Here is a 17,069-nt window from a genome sequence, read left to right on the forward strand (position 1 = left end):
ATTTATGCCACGGCTGTTCTTCCCACTGTTGTTTTAACTGAAATTTGGTACATATTCCAAGTTAAAAAGCATCGTAATACGAGTTTGTTGCAAGAACAACTTTGATGTGATCTTAAAGGCATCGAAGTGTGTCAAAGGTCAGTGCTCATCCACATTGCAAGGGAATGGTGTTAGTGATGTCAAGAAGAGGCACACCCCGGGGAGATCCCTAGTGTGCACCTTCTGGACCCCAGTCCAGAGGTGGGGTCTTAGGCAGGGTTCCTTTGTAGAGAACAGCCCACACTGGTCACTGCACTCAGGAAGCAACTTATTAGACGACAGGATAAAATTGCCTAGAGCTGAGTCAACAGGCTCCAGGCAGAGCTCACTTCCAGAACGTACGGCAGCCCTCGAGCTCCTGCCTTGCTTGCTGCACCAGGAACACAGCGGTTCTAGAAGCATCCTGGAATCGAGAAGCTGCTGCCGTGCCTGCTCCCAAAACTGGTGCTCCTGCCCTAACTCTACAGACATCCAGGGACCACGCACTGTGCTGCCCAGCCAAACTAAACACATCCCCCAGCCCCGGACTAGAGGACAGGGCAGAGTGGATGGCCCCCTTTCCCTACACAGCCCCTGAGAGCCGTCTTACAGACCAGGGCTGCCACAGTCCAAGAAAGGTCATCTTGGCTTTACCATTCCAGAAGGAACAGAAGAAAGATGGGAAGGAGTGTGGTCACCCACTCACCCATGCACAGAGAGGAACTGTTTGCAAATATTAGGTGTGCAATGGTAGAACCGTTACCATGAAGGCTTGTCATATGCCCTCCTGAGCAATTTTTCAGGGGGAAAATTTTAAGGACATTTTTTAAAGGAGATTCTTGCGTGTATGAGATGTGCAGCTCGAACACTGGATTCCAGACTTTTGTCCATATGCCTTTACCCTGCCTGTGTTACTGCTGTAATTTAGGCAAATGATGGGTTTTTAGACCTGACTTCCAGAAAGTGTTCTGCTGTCCATCATCAGTAGGAGAGACAGAGTTGGGGTGGGGTGGGGGTGGGGGTGCACAGCAGGCCCTCAGGCAGGAGGGGCACCTCCCCTCCAGCTTCCAGGAGGGAGTTGCTCCCTGACTGCACTCATTTAAGCTGGGCCAAAACGGGGTCCGGGTCTTCAGACTCCCCGCGCTAAAGGACACACGGAGTTGGTAAAAGAGCAGCAAACTGCTGCTGTCCTGCGGTGAGCCAGACGCAGCGACCGGGCCCAGTCTGGAAGGGAGCAGGCCCTTCCGACGCAGGAAGCCCAGGAAAGGCTGCGACCCAGGCCGGCAGGAGGGCAGGGAAGCAGGCTTCCCTCCCGGTCTCCATCCTTTCTTGCATTTATTTTCGAAGTTTGGAGAAAGCTGTAGGGAGCAGGATAAACCCCAAGCCTTCTCAGAGCAGGGGAAGGGGCCGGTGGGCGGGGTGGGGCTGGGCGCGGTGACTCGGCAGGACCCTTTAGTCACAGGATTGAGAAGCCTGCGGGGGGGGTTAGAAACTGCAAACAGCGTTGTTACGTGGCGACCTCCGTGTGAGGGCCTGTTCTTCCCAGACCTCTGCTCCGCTCGCTGCTGGGGCAATGTCCCCCTTGAGCAGCCCTGGCCGTTCACCACCGCCTGCGGGGTTCCTAACGCGGTGGTCGCGGCCCGCCTGGCGGCCGAGGAGCAGCGGAGGCCGAGCGCTCCGCGGGCCCCGAGTTCAACTTCAATAAAAGGACCCAACCGCCCTTGATCACGCGGCTTGCCTGACAGCCGGGTTCAGGCCCCGGCCTAATTGAGCCCGGGTCACCTGGGAATAGGTTCAAAGGCATCAAAGCCGTAAACCACCTCCAGGCCCCGAGCCAGAGCGGCCTGGCGAACAAAGAGCCCCCCCCCCCCCCCAACCACTTCAAACGCTCCCGCGCTCGGCGTCCAGATGGCGCAGAGCCGGGGTCCCCGGTGTCGCCCGCCTAGGCCAGGCCCCGGCTCCCGCCGCCCCGCGCCCTCCTGCCTGCAGGCGCCCAGCGCCGGGGAGGCTGTGCAGCTCCCCAGACTGCCCTCCGGGCCACTGGTGACTGGCGAAGCAGAGGAGGAGCGCAGAGGCTGGGGCCCTGCACCGGGGGCCTGGCGGTCGCCCCCGCCTCCTACCCGGCATCCCAGGCAGGGCCAAGCAGGTGGGCGCAGTGGGCACCGGCGCTCCCAGAGAGGCTCGCTGTGGTGTTCAAGTTTGAAAGCACTTAGAAGCAAGGTCTGCAAAGGGCGTCGGTGCCGGGATCCCCAGAAAGCTGAGGTGAGAAAGGCCACCCAACACGAAGCCTGGGCAGAGCCGGTGCATGTGCACTGATCCCTGCGCCACGTGCGTGGGCAAAGGCATCTCGGAGGGCACTCAAGTGTCCGCACGCCTGTGGTCCGGGTGCCGGGACCCCCTGCCCGCGCGCGTCTTCCACCCCAGACTGAGTGTGCGGGCCGCGGCGCGGACTCTGCTCTCCCGGGGGGCAGCCAAGGAGCGCAGAGGCCGGAGCACTCCCGGGGCTCCCCGCCTCGTCCTCACCTCCTGGGGAGCGCATCTAGGGTAGGACTCGGCTCCTGCGCCCTTCGGGCCCCTCGCGCCCCTCGCGCCCCGGGGAAATCCCGCAGCCAGGCGGTGCCCGACCTCCACGTTAAGTAGCAGACAAAGCAGGTCCGTAATGCGCAGGGCGCCGGGTGGCCGGAGAGCGGTCGGATGCCGGCTGGGGGCTCCGGCTGCGCGCTAGGGTCGGGCCTCCGGGGTGCCAGCCGCGGCCCGGGCCGAAAGGGGAGGCAAAACTGAAAGTGCCGCGCCGGGGGGCGGGGGCGGCGGGCGAAGGCCCCAAAACTCGTCCAGCCCCCGGCTGCCGCGGCCAATCAGAGCGCCGCCCTCGCTCCTGACAACTATTTAGCAACCCAGCCCGGCTAGAGTTTCCAAAAAAGTTAGAATAACTTCCTCTCCCGGAGACCTCGGTTTTGCACAAGCCGGCCTTGAAATCAGAGCCTCTCGAGCAACTCGGAGAGCGTGTGCTCAGAGACCGCGGGCTTGGGCAGCGGCGCGCGCTCGGCGCCCGGCGCCCCCAGCCCCAAGCGCGCCGGGCGGGCGCCATGGAGGAGGGCTCCAGCTCGCCCGTGTCCCCCGTGGACAGCCTGGGCACCAGCGAGGAGGAGCTCGAGAGGCAGCCCAAGCGCTTTGGCCGGAAGCGGCGCTACAGCAAGAAGTCGAGCGAAGATGGCAGCCCTACCCCAGGCAAGCGCGGCAAGAAGGGCAGCCCGAGCGCGCAGTCCTTCGAGGAGCTGCAGAGCCAGCGCATCCTGGCCAACGTGCGCGAGCGCCAGCGCACCCAGTCGCTCAACGAGGCCTTCGCCGCGCTGCGCAAGATCATCCCCACGCTGCCCTCGGACAAGCTCAGCAAGATCCAGACGCTCAAGCTGGCCGCCAGGTACATAGACTTCCTCTACCAGGTCCTGCAGAGCGACGAGATGGACAATAAGATGACCAGCTGCAGCTACGTGGCCCACGAGCGCCTCAGCTACGCCTTCTCCGTGTGGCGCATGGAGGGCGCGTGGTCCATGTCCACTTCCCACTAGCGCCGCGCCACCCACGTCCGGACCCGCGCGCCAGGGTAGGTGCTGCGTGCGCGACCCGCGCCCTCCGCAGCGGGGGGCGGGCGGCCCGGCCTGCGCATCCCTCCTCGTGGAGGCCCTGCGGGCCGGGGCGGCTTGGTTGGGGTGCATTTTTCCTCGCAGCAACAGAAGGGGGTCGGTTGGGAAGCTCCCGCGTCCCAGGGGCACCCTTGGGGCCTTTTGCAAGCTTCCCTGCTGGGTGTCAGTCCGAGAGCTGGGGGGAGGAGGGGCGCACCGGTGACAGCGGTACTTGCTATGCCTTGCTGGCGCCTGCGGGTGAGTGTCGGGAAAGTGGGCATCGGAAGAACGGCCGGCAGCCCGCACGGGCAGAGAGGTGGAAAGCCACTACCCTCGGCGCCCTCCGGAGTCGAGGCCGTCCGCGAGGCTGCCCGAGACGGGTTGTGCCCGGCTGCGGCTTTGCCCTCTTCCCGGGAAGCGCGTTCATGGTGCGGACACTCAGTTTTCGCGGACGGCTCCAGCAGGGCCTCCTGGGCCCGCGCTTAGAAAGCCGAGCGGTCCGCGCCCTGGTGGGCCCGGTGGGCACAAGGGAGCGGGCCGGCGGCCAGGTTTGCCTTGGGGAGAGCGGGAGGACATGGCCTGCGTTGGTGGCTCCGGGGCCACTGCAGCGGGAGAGCCTTGGTACGCCCTGCGCTGGAAGCGCGGGAGACAGGGCCCGGGCTGAGCAGCGGAGACCGAGCGCTTAGGCCGGGAGCGCACCCCGGGTTCGGAAACCCTCTGCCCGCAGGCAGGTGGGCGGATCTCGGAGCTGGTAGCCTCTGGTTCCAGCCTTGAACCTGGAGGGTCTGGGAGTGGGGGTCTGTCCTCGCCGCGTCCCGGCGCCCAGTCTCCGCAGGAGAGCGCGAGGGGTCCAGGCTGGGAAACAGGTTTGCGGGACCGGGAGGCAGTGCGGGCCAGGCCCTGCACGGGAGAAGGCGAAGGGGACACAGCTGCTGAGAGCATTTGGAAACTCTGGTTTGCTCTGGAAGAGCGCTCAGGGCGCCCTGCACCAGCTCCCTTTGACCAGACACCTTGGAACTCCGTTTAGAGGAAATCTAACTCCCGAGGCGCCTTCCCTTCCAGAAGGCTCTTCGAGGCCGGTGGGCATCTTCCTTCGGAGGTCTCTCTAGGGCAATGGGAAGGTGCAAGATATGTTGCGGGGCAAGGGGGTGGTAAAGATCTTTACTACTTTACTACTTTAGTTTCCTGCTCATCTTGCAATGTTTTTATAAGTCCCTACTTCACACAGAAGGAATTTAGATTAATCCAGAGCGTGCCCCCACCCGTTCTTCCAAACATATCTATTTCTTCTTCTTTTTTTAAAAATACAGTTCTCTAATATCTGCAAATTTTTTGCTGTGGTCACAAAAGCCTGATCTGGCACAGGTGAATTTTCTTTGTTAAGCTTTTATTTCTGTGCCTCTGAAATTTTTGTGATGAAATTGCCCCCCCTTAAGATAATGATCGTTTTTTTAAGAAAGATTTTTTTTTAGCAGAAATAACTTTTGGGAATCTTCTCCTATCTTTGTCAAAAACAGATGGAAAGTATCGCAATCACGTATTTCTCTAAGAAAGAAAGTTTGGGTTGGCTGAGTAGTAAAATGCTACAGCGGGATAGTACATTAATTCTGGGTTTTGCTGCCTAAATTATGAGCTTCCATTAGTTAATTCCATTTACCCTTTATACCATGGATAGTTTACAGCACATTTGAAGGAAGGATAAACAAATGAGGGATGTCATCTTTGTAAAACATACATGTATAGCTTTGTTTAAGGAAAATGTCAACAGAATTATCGTTAAGACTTCCCTCCAGAAAATTACTGAAAACAAATACCAGGAGATATGACCTTAATGCAAAATTTAGTAGGATCATTTAAAATTCATTTTAAAATCATTGCATTCTTCAAACTTAGAGAATCAGATCTAGATCACAAATAAAGATTATATAAAAATAAAAAGTGACAGTTTATTTATTGTAAGTGTTGAGAGTTTTTTGGGAAAAATCCTTAAAACATAAGACAGCACATTCAGCTGGAGAAAAAAAATGGTCTATATGGTTGCCTATTTATTTTTATTTTTTATGTATTTGAATATAACTGTTTAATTCCAGGAAGCCAGTTTCTTTAGGTAGAAAGATACCCACTCTCTGCAAGACAAGGAGAGAAATGGGGACATTTTTGATAATACCAATAATTCTGGACACACCTTGGTTTTACTTGTTTTTACTTTGCACATTGGGCAAACTATTTTTTTTTTTTTTTGCTTGTTTGTTTTTATCACATTACTGTCTGTGAATGTAAGTAAAATCATGATTGGTTTGATTTCCTGAAAATGTTGCTAAATGACATTTGTTATTTGTAATATTTTTAAGAAGTGTTAGTTATATGTACCAGCAAAGAATTTCTAGAACTTTCAGTAAGTTGTGCGTGATTTTAATGTTCTCAGTATCTGAGATGTTTTCACATATATGAAAAAAGCTGTGTCCAGATGAATAGCAATAACCCCAAAGAACCTGAATTGTCCCTTGGTACAAAGAGGATCGCAGGAAATGGTGTTCGGCTGGTGGTAATATTTATCCTGTCTTTCTTCCTTAGTCCCGTATTTAAGCATAAAAATATACAATAAATCAGGCGTTGTTGGACAGTCAGCTAGGTTCATCTCATTGGGAGACTCTCAAAAGAAGTTTTTAGTATTGTCTTTAAATGCTGAAGCTTTAGTAATAGGGTCAGGGGTACTTGGCTTGGAGGAAGGTGATGATTATCAGACATTTTTCCTATTTTCCACTTTGTCGTTAAAGAAAACATCTTCCCTGACTCCTGCCATAGGCACAGATTTTCAGTAGGTTACTGTACTCAACAAATGACTGTTTTTTTCCCTGAGAATTTTTAGTTTGGAACTTTGGAGAACAGAGTATGACCCTTTCACGTCCTAAAAAGTGTGTAAGCCTGTTTCTCCCTCCTGAACATTGATTTCTTGGAGGTGTTTGTTAACTGCTCCATTTGGAATGCTAGCGGGTCTCCAAAGCAAATGAATTCCCCGTGGGGAATGTACATGCAGAATCCCCAGGACAGGTTTTGATGGATCTGAAGAAGTGGAATGAAAGCCTGAGCTATCTAGAACACAAGTATTGTTTTGGTATAAAATACCCGTCAATAAGATCCAAAAGAGGGAGCTGACCTCTGTGATGTGGGTATATTGTTCTGTAAGTGTCTGCGTTATTCTTTCAACCTTGAACGAAGAAGTCTTGCTACAGCATCTGGCCAGCGTGGGGGCTGAAGGGATGGGACTTTGAGAGTGGCTGTTTGAGGTCATTTGAAATATAGTACTTGATTGAGGTTTTCTGAAAAAAAAAAAAAAAAAAAAAAAAAAGGTACTATTTTCAGACAAGTCTTGAGCCTGAAAGAATTGAGTTTCCATCATCCTTGTTTCAATCTATCCTGGATGGACGACACAGATGCCAGATTCCTCTTGCCTGGCAAAAAAAGACCACAAAGTAAACTCTTTCGGAACAGAGCACTATAACTCATAACATCAGTTTAAATCTGGGCTTAAAAAAAAAACAAATATTTTAATAAGCCAATTTTAAAGGCTGCACTTTTGTGACAGTTTTTAAGCTTAGTATTTATATTAATCTATTCTCACTGGTGTCTTTAAAAACGCTGTGAATGCGTGCTGGAATGTCTGTTTATGTTTGTGTCTTTTCCTGGGAAAGGATAAATGTGCTGCAAGAAACAGACCAAATACAAAGTCTCCACCAGCAAAGAGTTCCTGAGCGAGGCAATAAAACTCAAAGAAAAGGTGAATAAGTTATGGAGGCCAAGAAGCAGCCATAAAGGAGAAGGAGACTAAGAGATATGGACAAGATAGAATACTAAGATCAGAAGCTGTTTAAAAAGATACTCCGCATGGTCATCTGAGTCTACAAGTGTGTAACATTGTATAGAACGAAACACACACACACACACATACACACACACACACGCCCTTAAAACTGGTGAAATCTGAATGAGGTCTGGAGATTGTATCAGTGTGAATTTCCCAGCTGTGACCTTGCTCTATAGTTTTGCACGACGTTGCCATTGAGGGAAACTGAGTAAAGAGTGTAAGAGACTCCCTGTACGTTATTTCTTACAACTTCATATGAATCTACAGTTATCTCAATATAAAAAGGAAAGATACGCCACAAGAATTTAAACACTTTTCTGTATTCAAACAAACAAATTATATAAAGAATGATGATACCTCATCTCGGAGTAATAAACGAGTGTGATTTGAGCCCAGATCTATTTTTTTTTTCCCTGATGTCATTTGCATTTTGTACTTCTTTCCAAAATACGAGGAATCTCAAAGTATTTCCTCTGTGCAATTAAAGGTGGCTCCTTCTTATCCTTAGAGTAAAATTCCAGAAATCTGAAGGAGAAATACCAATTAATACATTTTCCCCCTATACTAAGAAACAAAATATTTTTCAAAGAAATTTTAGGAAATATTGACCTGAAACTGACCCAACATTTGCTTTTGAGATACAAAGCCTCACTGATGTGCATGAAACACACACAATTCTGAAACCCATGGTTTGTAAAAATTATTCACCAAGAGGGGTAGAGATTAACATTTTAGTATTAAGAGACATACAGGCAGGGAGAAGGGAGAGAGAGAGAGAGATCCAACCCTAAGCTTAGTCATGGTTAATTGAAAGTAATATTTGTTTGTCCTAGGAACATATTTTGTGTTTGGTTCAGTAGTAACTCTTTGAATGCAATTTAGTTATATTAAATGTGCCTTAATTTAATGTTTGTCTTGGAATGGGATATGGTGACATTAATGATGTGATTTTCATGCTGATGTCAACCAGGTCACAATGGGATTTGTCTTCAGTGATTACTAGTGGTGGTCGTACTCAAGGAGTCTTGAGTCAGGAACTGGAAAAGCCAGCATGTAACTTCATTCCAACATGAGAGAAATTTTTAGTGGTTAATTGAAAATAGAGTCATTTTGAACCCAAACAGTGTTTCACATGCTTTGAATGTCTGTATTGTTTTTCCTCCAGCTCGATTGTTCAGAATAACATGAGTCTGGGATTTGTGCAGAAAATCAGGGGTTGAAAGTGCTCAGTGCATGGGGTTTCCTGGGATCTGTTGCTTAGTACCCGTGTTTCCCATCCCCACATGCCTTCCTCTGTGACCTGACCAGGGGAAAATTGAGATGACCCAGCTTCTCATGACACCTTCTGTAGAACTGTAACTTCATTTCTCAAACGCTCAGATCCATACCTTTAATTAAAATGGGCACACACACCTCCCTTTCTGTAGATCAGAATTTCCCCATCAGTTAAATGAAAAGGATAACTCAGAGAACTTTCACTTACCAAATTTAGCTCTTCTGGAAAATACCTTTTTCTTTTTAGCTCACTTCCAGCTTTAAAAAAAAAAAAAAAGTCACCTGCATCTTTTAGGGGTGAATTGCAAACTTAGTTATGCTGTCTGGCATTGGATTCTTATTTCCCACTGTTTTCATTTTGACAGAGAGCCCACACTTGGTTTTCTGAATGTCCAGATCTGGTGCACGACTGACAGGCAAGATTTGGGCAGAAACCTGGATTTTAATTAACCCTTTGATGGTGACCAGACATCCAGTTCCAACCCCAGAGCTGAGGTCTGTGCCGTGGTCACAGCCAAAGCCCCGGGACCTCAGCCAGGTCTGCTCAGCACAGGACAACCTGGGGCAGGTTTTTAGCTTTTTTGCTTCGAGAGGCGAGGAATAGGAAATTTTCTTTGACTTCCCCTTGGAGGGAAAAAAGGTCCACGCTTCTGTTGTTAATGCTGCTTTTCTGCCACTATACAAATAAAATGCCACACGGACTTTTCTGTTAAATTCTCTGAGTGTGTCCCTCTTCTTAAGAGATTCAGGAGATTTTTTTGCCTGCTTCAGCGGCAAGTGGGGCTCTGGAAGGGACGGCTTGTAAAATAAACAAACTCCCTAAAAGAAAACACAGGCCAATAGTTTATAGTCTCTGACTCTATCTACTGCTGCGGTGGATTTCTTTGAGTTTGACTTCAGTTTAACATTCTGGAAGTCAAAATGCAAGCAGCCAGCGCCTTCCTTCAATCAAGAGCTCTAGAAATAAAGATTGAGCTGCTGTTTCCTTTCCTTAATCTCAGTTCTTAGAGTAGATCTGGCTAGCAGGGAGCTCCAAGGGATCAGAAGTCAAAAGCCATTCGCCTTGTGTGATTGTTTGGACCTGGGGGTGCCTGTGAGCTGGAGGGGTCTGCTTCTGTGGAGGGTTCGAAGGCGAGCTAGCCTTCGGGTTTAGCAAGATCTCCACTGACTTCCAGAAAGCCGTGTGAACTTAAAACCCTGCTCTTCATGAAACCGCCTTGATAAATACTAGTGAGGGGCTTCTCGTTTCTTTGGGAAATGCCTGGATTATTGCAGATTGGAAAGGAAAGTGGGACAGGGGGAGGCATGGTTTTCTTTCTCCAATTGAGACCTGTCTCTTCCAGGAGATTAAGTTGCGCAGATGAACAACGTCTTCACTGAAGACTGATTTTTCCCAAATTTAAATCATTCCAAATCGTATACGACATATATATTGGTTCCTAACTAATCAAAACGGATTTTCCTCTGTTTTGCGATGGCTGTGTGCATGGGTGGGGCCTGAGAAAGAAAGATCTGATCCTTTTTTTTTTTTTTTTTTGCTGCCTGGTGAGCGTTTTTCCTGCAGCCCTGCCCTCTGCCACCTCCCGCCCCCCACACCTGGCGTTCCCTCCTGTATCCTGTAGCTGAGAGCTCACCTGTATGCTCCCACTATTAGCCGAGGCCTGTGTAGGTTTTCATATTATGCTAAGTAATAAAGGATGAGCAAAAAGCCCACGATCAGGCTCTGGCAACAGCACAGTCGCACCCGGGGAATGCACACCTGTCTCGGGGTGCTAGGAGTTGAGGGGTTCTGGGTGTTTCGGAAGTGTCCGGACCCCCTGCCCTCCACCTCAGTGCTGGGTGATCCCCTCTCCTTAGCTGCCCATCATTACTACTCTCTAAGAAATTTGTTGCATTGAGACTAGAGCAGAAGTGTCCCCAACAGATACCTGTACCCCAGGAAATCTGGTGTGTCCTGTTTTCATTGATGTCTCTTGGGCGACATGAGCGGCTCCAGCCACCCAAAACAGTGTGGGTGGGGACCGTGTGGTGACACCCTGTGCGCGCCGGTGTTCCCTGGCACGTTTGCAGGCTGAGGCAGGTCTGAGGGGTGAACAGGAGCCCACACCGTGAAACATCTTAAGGGCAGGGTGAACTTGAGGCTATTTTGCTGGGTGCTAAAGTGTGGCCACTTGCCCAGCTCTCTTTCAGACGGCTTTTTGAGGCTAGGTGTTATCTCTGAATTAAACGACATGCATCAGGTGAGGGCTGGGATCTATTCACGGGCTCATCTCAAATATGGCTACTACGCTCTCTTCGTTTTTGTTTTATGATGCTTCAAAAATGAGCAGTTTCCTAATTTCATTGTTGAGCAGTTTCACCTCCTCGTGTGTCTCTGAAGGCTCCCTAAACGTTAATCCAGCAGCTTAAAATTTATACTGTGGAAGAGGAGTGACAGTCACTCTTTCAGGAGTGACAGAGTAAGAGAAAATGAGGATGTGGGCAGGAAGCGTGCTGTGTGGGGACTTTTGCCAGGAAAGGGGCAACCGAGGGGACGGGGCCCCCTGAGCAAGGAGATGGAAGGATCCGCGCTTGTCACCTTCCTCTGCCACCTGCTGCACATGGATCCCTTCTTCCCTCAGGGTCCCTCAGAAATGGAAAAGAAAATGCTTTATCAGAAGCGTGCTGCCTGCCTTCCCCGAGAAAGGACCCTTCATTAGAACCCACAAGGCCCCACTTCAATTCTTCTGCCTTAATGCCCCAGGCGGGAGGCCACTGGGGCCAAACAGAGTCCCTGCGAGGCAGTCAGGGGTGGACACCTGCTCCACGGTGGGGCGGGGACCCCAGGATCAGCCTGGGTTGGGTCTGCTGTTCTGGGTGGCTGGGTGCCCCTGTGGGACTGGGAGGGACTCTCTCATGACAGGAGGGAAGAGAGAGGAAAGATGGAACAGACCAGTTGTGAAGGGTGTGTGTTGGCCTCAGGCTTCCTGGGTGTCCAGGCGCTGCAGGCAGGTCCAACCTGCAGGTCATGCTAATGACTGTCCCAGCCCCAGTGGGGCTCAGCCTTTGCCGGAGCTGATGCAAGCAAGTGGTCACTCAGCCTTTGTTTCCTCCTCCTGGGTTTCATGCAGTAGCCTTTCCCTACGGCCACATCTGATGTGAAAACCCCTGCTCCTCCAAAGACGCCTCCAGAGGAAAATCTCAGCCTCCCACCTCCCAGGTTTCCAAGGCTCACGGAACCCACCCGGCTTTGCTGCGAGAGGACAAACGACCGCATTGTCCCTCTCACAGACCATCGCTCTGCTGCAGGTGCAGAACCGGGCTGTGTGGTAACACGTTACTTTCCCCAATGACAAATCCACCCTCCCAGTGCCTCCCTCAGCCACGTGTCCACACGTGGATCCTCCGGACCAATGCCTCGGGCAGGCAGCTTGTAGTGAACCACTTTGGAGAGATACAGCAAGTACCATTTTATATCAGTTACATAATTTCACCTTTTCTGGGCAGCATGAGGGGCGGGGAGGGTGCACAGAGCCGGAGCGGGACAGGCATGTGTTTCTGGCTCCTGGTGCACACCCGTGTTTGCACGCAGGGAACAGTAATCCTTTCCATCCGAGGGCTTTTTGATACCTGGGCCGACTTGTAACCATTGTAACTCTCCACAGTGGATTTTGCAATTTATCGAAGTCACGGTTTCTGGAATAAATTGTATGGCGTTCTTTTCCCTTAGTAAACTGGCATTTTTCTATTTGGGGGAAATTTTAATTAGGCAGAAACCAAAGGCTGTTGCCTTTATAGGAACAGGGTAGGCTGCTGAATGACCCTGTCCAACCCGTTGTCTTGTGTCCAGAGGGGTCAACAGGACTTCCTGAGGTTGAACTTGGCAGGGGAGAGCACTCCTGCTCTCAGCCCACAGTCGTGTGTGGCTTGGGCAAGTTGTAGCCTATCTGGGACTCAGTTTCCCTCTCTATAAAGGGACAGAGCGTGTTTCTAATACCCTGAGCCGTCCGTCTTCTAGGAATCAGTGCGACCCAGCCCCTCCCTGCTAACTGTACACCCTCAAAGAATTGAAAGCAGGGTCTCCATGAAAATGTGTGTTCATGTGTTTGGGACAGCACTCCTCACAACACCCCACAAGGTGAAAACGATCTGAATGTGTGCCCTTGAGGAAAGGCAGAAGACATGGGTGAGCCCTACAGGGGACGGCTGAAGAAGAAGGAGCTAGGGACGACTCCTGACACAATGGGGAGGGACCTTGCAAATGTCATACTAAGTCAAAGGAGCCAGACACAAGAGTTAATACTGTGTGAGTCCATCTGCATGGAAAATCCAGAATAGGCAAAGGTGGATTCGTGGCTGCCAGGGCCTGGAGGAGGGGGATTGGGACAGGATTGTCTAATGGGTGTGGGATTTCTGTCTCTAGAATAGATAGCGAGGGTGTTTGCACAATGGTGGGAACGCTGTGCACTTACTTCCACTGGATTTAATGCTTCAAAATGGTCAAAACGATACATTTTGTAGGATGTGTATTTTATAACCCCCAAAAGATCCTGTGACTCAGGCCATGTTGCTGGTGTTGCTGGTGACCAGCAGGACTTGGGGGCGAGGTGGTGCCATGCCTTCAGTCCCCACCACTTTCCAGAGGGGCGGTCCCATTTCCCCACACGACTCTGTGTTTATCAGCTGGTTCTCCGCCTCAAGTTGTCCCTGCCTGAAGACGCTTCTCTTTCTCTTTTGAAATCTATTTCCTAATGTGTCCCCCCTCCCAGAGAAACGCAGACAACTCTGATAACATGCTGCTTTTGTCCCCCCACCTTCTGATTTGGGCGGCGGCTCAATTATCCTTCCGGAAGCCCCTCCGCGGGGACTGCTTTCTACCATTCTTGGGGGTGGCCCCAGGTTCTGTGTGGCTTGCAGTCGGCCCAGCAGACAAGGACAGGGGGCATGTCCCCATCTGTTGTGAGGGTGGCCTGTGAGCATTTTAACCCACCCAGCCATAGGGTCTCCAAAACCCAGGGCCTGTCAGAGGACTGGAGCATTTCAGGCTCAGAGAGACACCCAAGCTGATGATGCTGCTGATTCCTGAAAAGTGGGGCTTCCGGTTTGGAGCTGGTTTTTGAAGCGAATCCCTCTTTTTCTGTAAATACCACTTTCCCCAGGGCTGGGAATGGAGCAAAGCGCACTGTGAGAGCAGTCTCCAGAGACAGGACACAGGCTGGACTCTGGCACGAGCTCATTCAGGGCCAATTGGGCGGGTTTTCTCTCCTGTGCTTTTCTTTCTCTCATTTCTCTCCTGATCTGTTAACCCTTGGTGTGCCTCCTAAGCCCCCTGTGCCCTGGGGACCCACGCAGGAGAGGGAGGGGCAGAAGAGAGGCTCTCCCAGGGCTTCCCCAGTGGGGGTCCCGATCTGTTTCTTTTTTAAACACTATCACCTCCCCGGTGTTACACAATCAGCGTATTGAGACACTCACAGAAACGCTGGAGATGGTGCTGGGCTCACGGATTATTCATGTCTCGAGAATCCAGGCAGAAGGGCTCAGGACTGGGAGCGGATCCCAAAAAATCTTAGCCAGGACTGTCAGATTGCCCAAGGCCAAGGGTGCTGTCCCTCAGTTCCCGGTCCTCTGCCTCTCGAAAGGGAAAACCAGCAGGAAGGGAGACAGAGATTGCCCAAACGTTGAGAAAGAGGACTCCAAGGAGAGGGAGAGAGATAGCAGGTTGGGATCTGGGTGTCCACACCCCTAGTTGTGCACCCGGCCTCACAGGAGCCTGGGTCACCTCTCAAGTAGGGCACATCTTACCTTGGGGACCCCATCAGTCGACACCATGTGGGTTTCTGGCAGCTGGGTGGACATGATTTGTTCTATCAGTGTGGTTCTCACATTTATAGCAGGGCACACTCACTGTGCCCGGGCACACTCGGATCTTCTCTCTCTCTCTCTCTCTCTCCCTCTGAAGACCTGAAAGAGGGAGCATGGGCATGCCCACCCGTGGGAAGCCGTGGGAACCTGCAGCCAGCAATGAAGTCAAGATAGGGCACAAAGAGTGAATCTCTGTCCCTTGACTGTGCAGGTGGTTTTCAGAAATACCATTGGGTGACATGAACGAAGTTTGGCACCCTGGTTGTGCAATACGGAGGGTGCCCCCTCCCGCCCACCCCCCTGCCCCCGTGCTTACTGTCCCCAGAGCAGGCCAGGCCTTGATCTCACAATGTCCACCCACTCAGCTTCTCTCTAAGCTCATCTGCTGGCAACACTAATAGAAAATCAGGCTTCCTGGCGGGTCCAAGGACATGTGTTCATATTGCTTCATCAGCGCCCTGTGGTTCTGTGTGATGTGTGGCTCCGCCATCGATGGCACACACTGGGAACACCCAAGTCACTGTCCCACACCACAGAACCCATCGGTCCGCATTGAGGGCACTTAAGTGACATTAACTAATGGGGACCCCTCCCGTCCTCTGCTTCCTAAAACTGATCTTTCCTAGTAGAGCAAACATGAGTTATGAAGGAAAAAAAAAAAACTCTGATTAAATTAAAATATGAAACTCATATGTACCAAAAATCGGTGATAACCAAAATCTTTAAATGAGCCAGGAAGGAAGAATTTACAGTGTACTACACCGTGAATCACTATTCCTACTAGACAAAAAGCCCTTAAAAGTCCAAAGGAAAACAAATAACCACCCAGTAGAAAGTGAGGGTGAAAATATGAATTTACAGGAGAAGAACTTTGGTTGTCCAATGAACAGAGGAAAAGTGTTCTACTTCAACAATAACCCAAGACATTAAAAATAAGCAGGAAGATACTATTTTTTTTTCTATAAATTTGGAGAAAAGATAATGATAACCCTCCGTATCGAGGAAACCGTGAGGAACTGGACCACCTTGTCTCCGACATGGGAAGATCAATTATAAAACCTTTGTGAAGAGATTTTGAAGATAGATAAGGAGAGATTTTAAAAATGGGAAATCCCATTTGAGCAAGCAAGTGAGCTTTTAGTCACTGTCCAAGTGAATGATGGTGGGGTTGCCTAGCAACAGGGAGATTCCTATCAGCTTTGCTAATATTAGCGAGAGGCTTCCAGTGTCTCCGGAGGCTGGTTGAGAGTGAGCTGTGGCCTGTGCATGTGCTGGAACACTATACAGTCAGCAGATTTCGTGGTGCAAACACACATCTGATAACTGAGGGAAATGGCCCCACAGCGGCACAGATCACAAGACCCGGGGCTGAAAATTCCAAGCGTGTACGCTGGCGTGGGTGCATCTGTCCCAGGAGCGAACACCCTGAGACCAACGTGTGAGTCAAAAATCTGCCTTTCCTTCTTGGTATTCGTATTGTTTTCCTTTATTTTCCAAGTGTTCTGCAAATGCCATGTCTTACTTCGGCAGTTGGTGTTCGTGTCTTTACTTCGTAAAGATAGAGAAACCCTGACCATTATTTTAATGCCGTGCCTCCGTTTAATTTGATCCGTTTTTCCAGAATGTTATCAACGTGGCCCACTCTGGGTCCCTGGCAGGTGGCAGCTTGGGGCAGCAGGGCTGTGTACCGCCTTCCTGCAATGCCAGCAATTAGCAATTAGCTCGTCCTTATCCCCTAGTGGGCTCCCACCCTCTGTGTCCTTTCAGCATCTTTGCTTGTCTTTAGTTTGTGAACTCTTCTCTGTGTATGTGGGGATAAGTGGTTTTTTTGTTTTGTTTTGTTTTCAAGATTTTATTTATTTGACAGACAGAGATCACAAGTAGGCAGAGAGGCAGGCAGAGAGAGAGAGAGAGAGAGGAGGAAGCAGGCTCCCTGCCTAGCAGACAGCCCGATGCGGGACTCGATCCCAGGACCCTGAGATCATGACCTGAGCTGAAGGCAGAAGCTTAAGCCACTGAGCCACCCAGGCGCCCCGGGATAAGTGTTCTTAATCAGAAAGTACTCCAGATTGGTGCAAGTGGAGAAAATCTCAGTAACTATTCTCTTAACCCAAACTGAGAGGAGGAGGAGGAGAAGGAGGAAAGGACCCCTCCTCACCTTCTGGAGGCACTGGAATTCACTGATGATTGGAATGAGAAAATAAAATCACTCATGCTATCTCCTGGCCTTGTGTGATCACCAGCCCACGAGCGCTCAGGCCTGGAGGGGAACATGGGCGTGCCAGGGGATTCTCCCCCATCTCTGCAGGCCAGCTTCCCCAGAGCCCCAGACCCCAGTGCTTTCCAGCCTTCTCTGAAGCCTGCATCCCACCTGCACCTTCCTGGGGGCCCAGAGTAGCCCCCATCCCCAGGCAGAGCCCCAGGCTCTCAGTCTCACATTTCCTTTC

At 50.9% G+C, this 17,069-nt stretch overlaps 1 protein-coding gene across 2 annotated transcripts in view; it reads left to right on the forward strand.

The window, feature by feature from the left end:
- Positions 1-2,955: 2,955 nt before the first annotated feature.
- TWIST2 (twist family bHLH transcription factor 2) overlaps positions 2,956-17,069 on the forward strand; it is a 50,960-nt gene continuing 36,846 nt past the window's right edge. For both annotated transcript variants that reach the window (XM_046019373.1, XM_046019374.1), the window contains exon 1: positions 2,956-3,622. In XM_046019373.1, the coding sequence (XP_045875329.1) occupies positions 3,105-3,587 (483 nt within the window). In that variant the 5' untranslated portion in view covers positions 2,956-3,104 and the 3' untranslated portion in view covers positions 3,588-3,622. The remainder of the gene's footprint in view (positions 3,623-17,069) is intronic.

This window comes from Meles meles, chromosome 9 (assembly GCF_922984935.1).
Source record: "Meles meles chromosome 9, mMelMel3.1 paternal haplotype, whole genome shotgun sequence".
NCBI lineage: Eukaryota > Metazoa > Chordata > Mammalia > Carnivora > Mustelidae > Meles > Meles meles.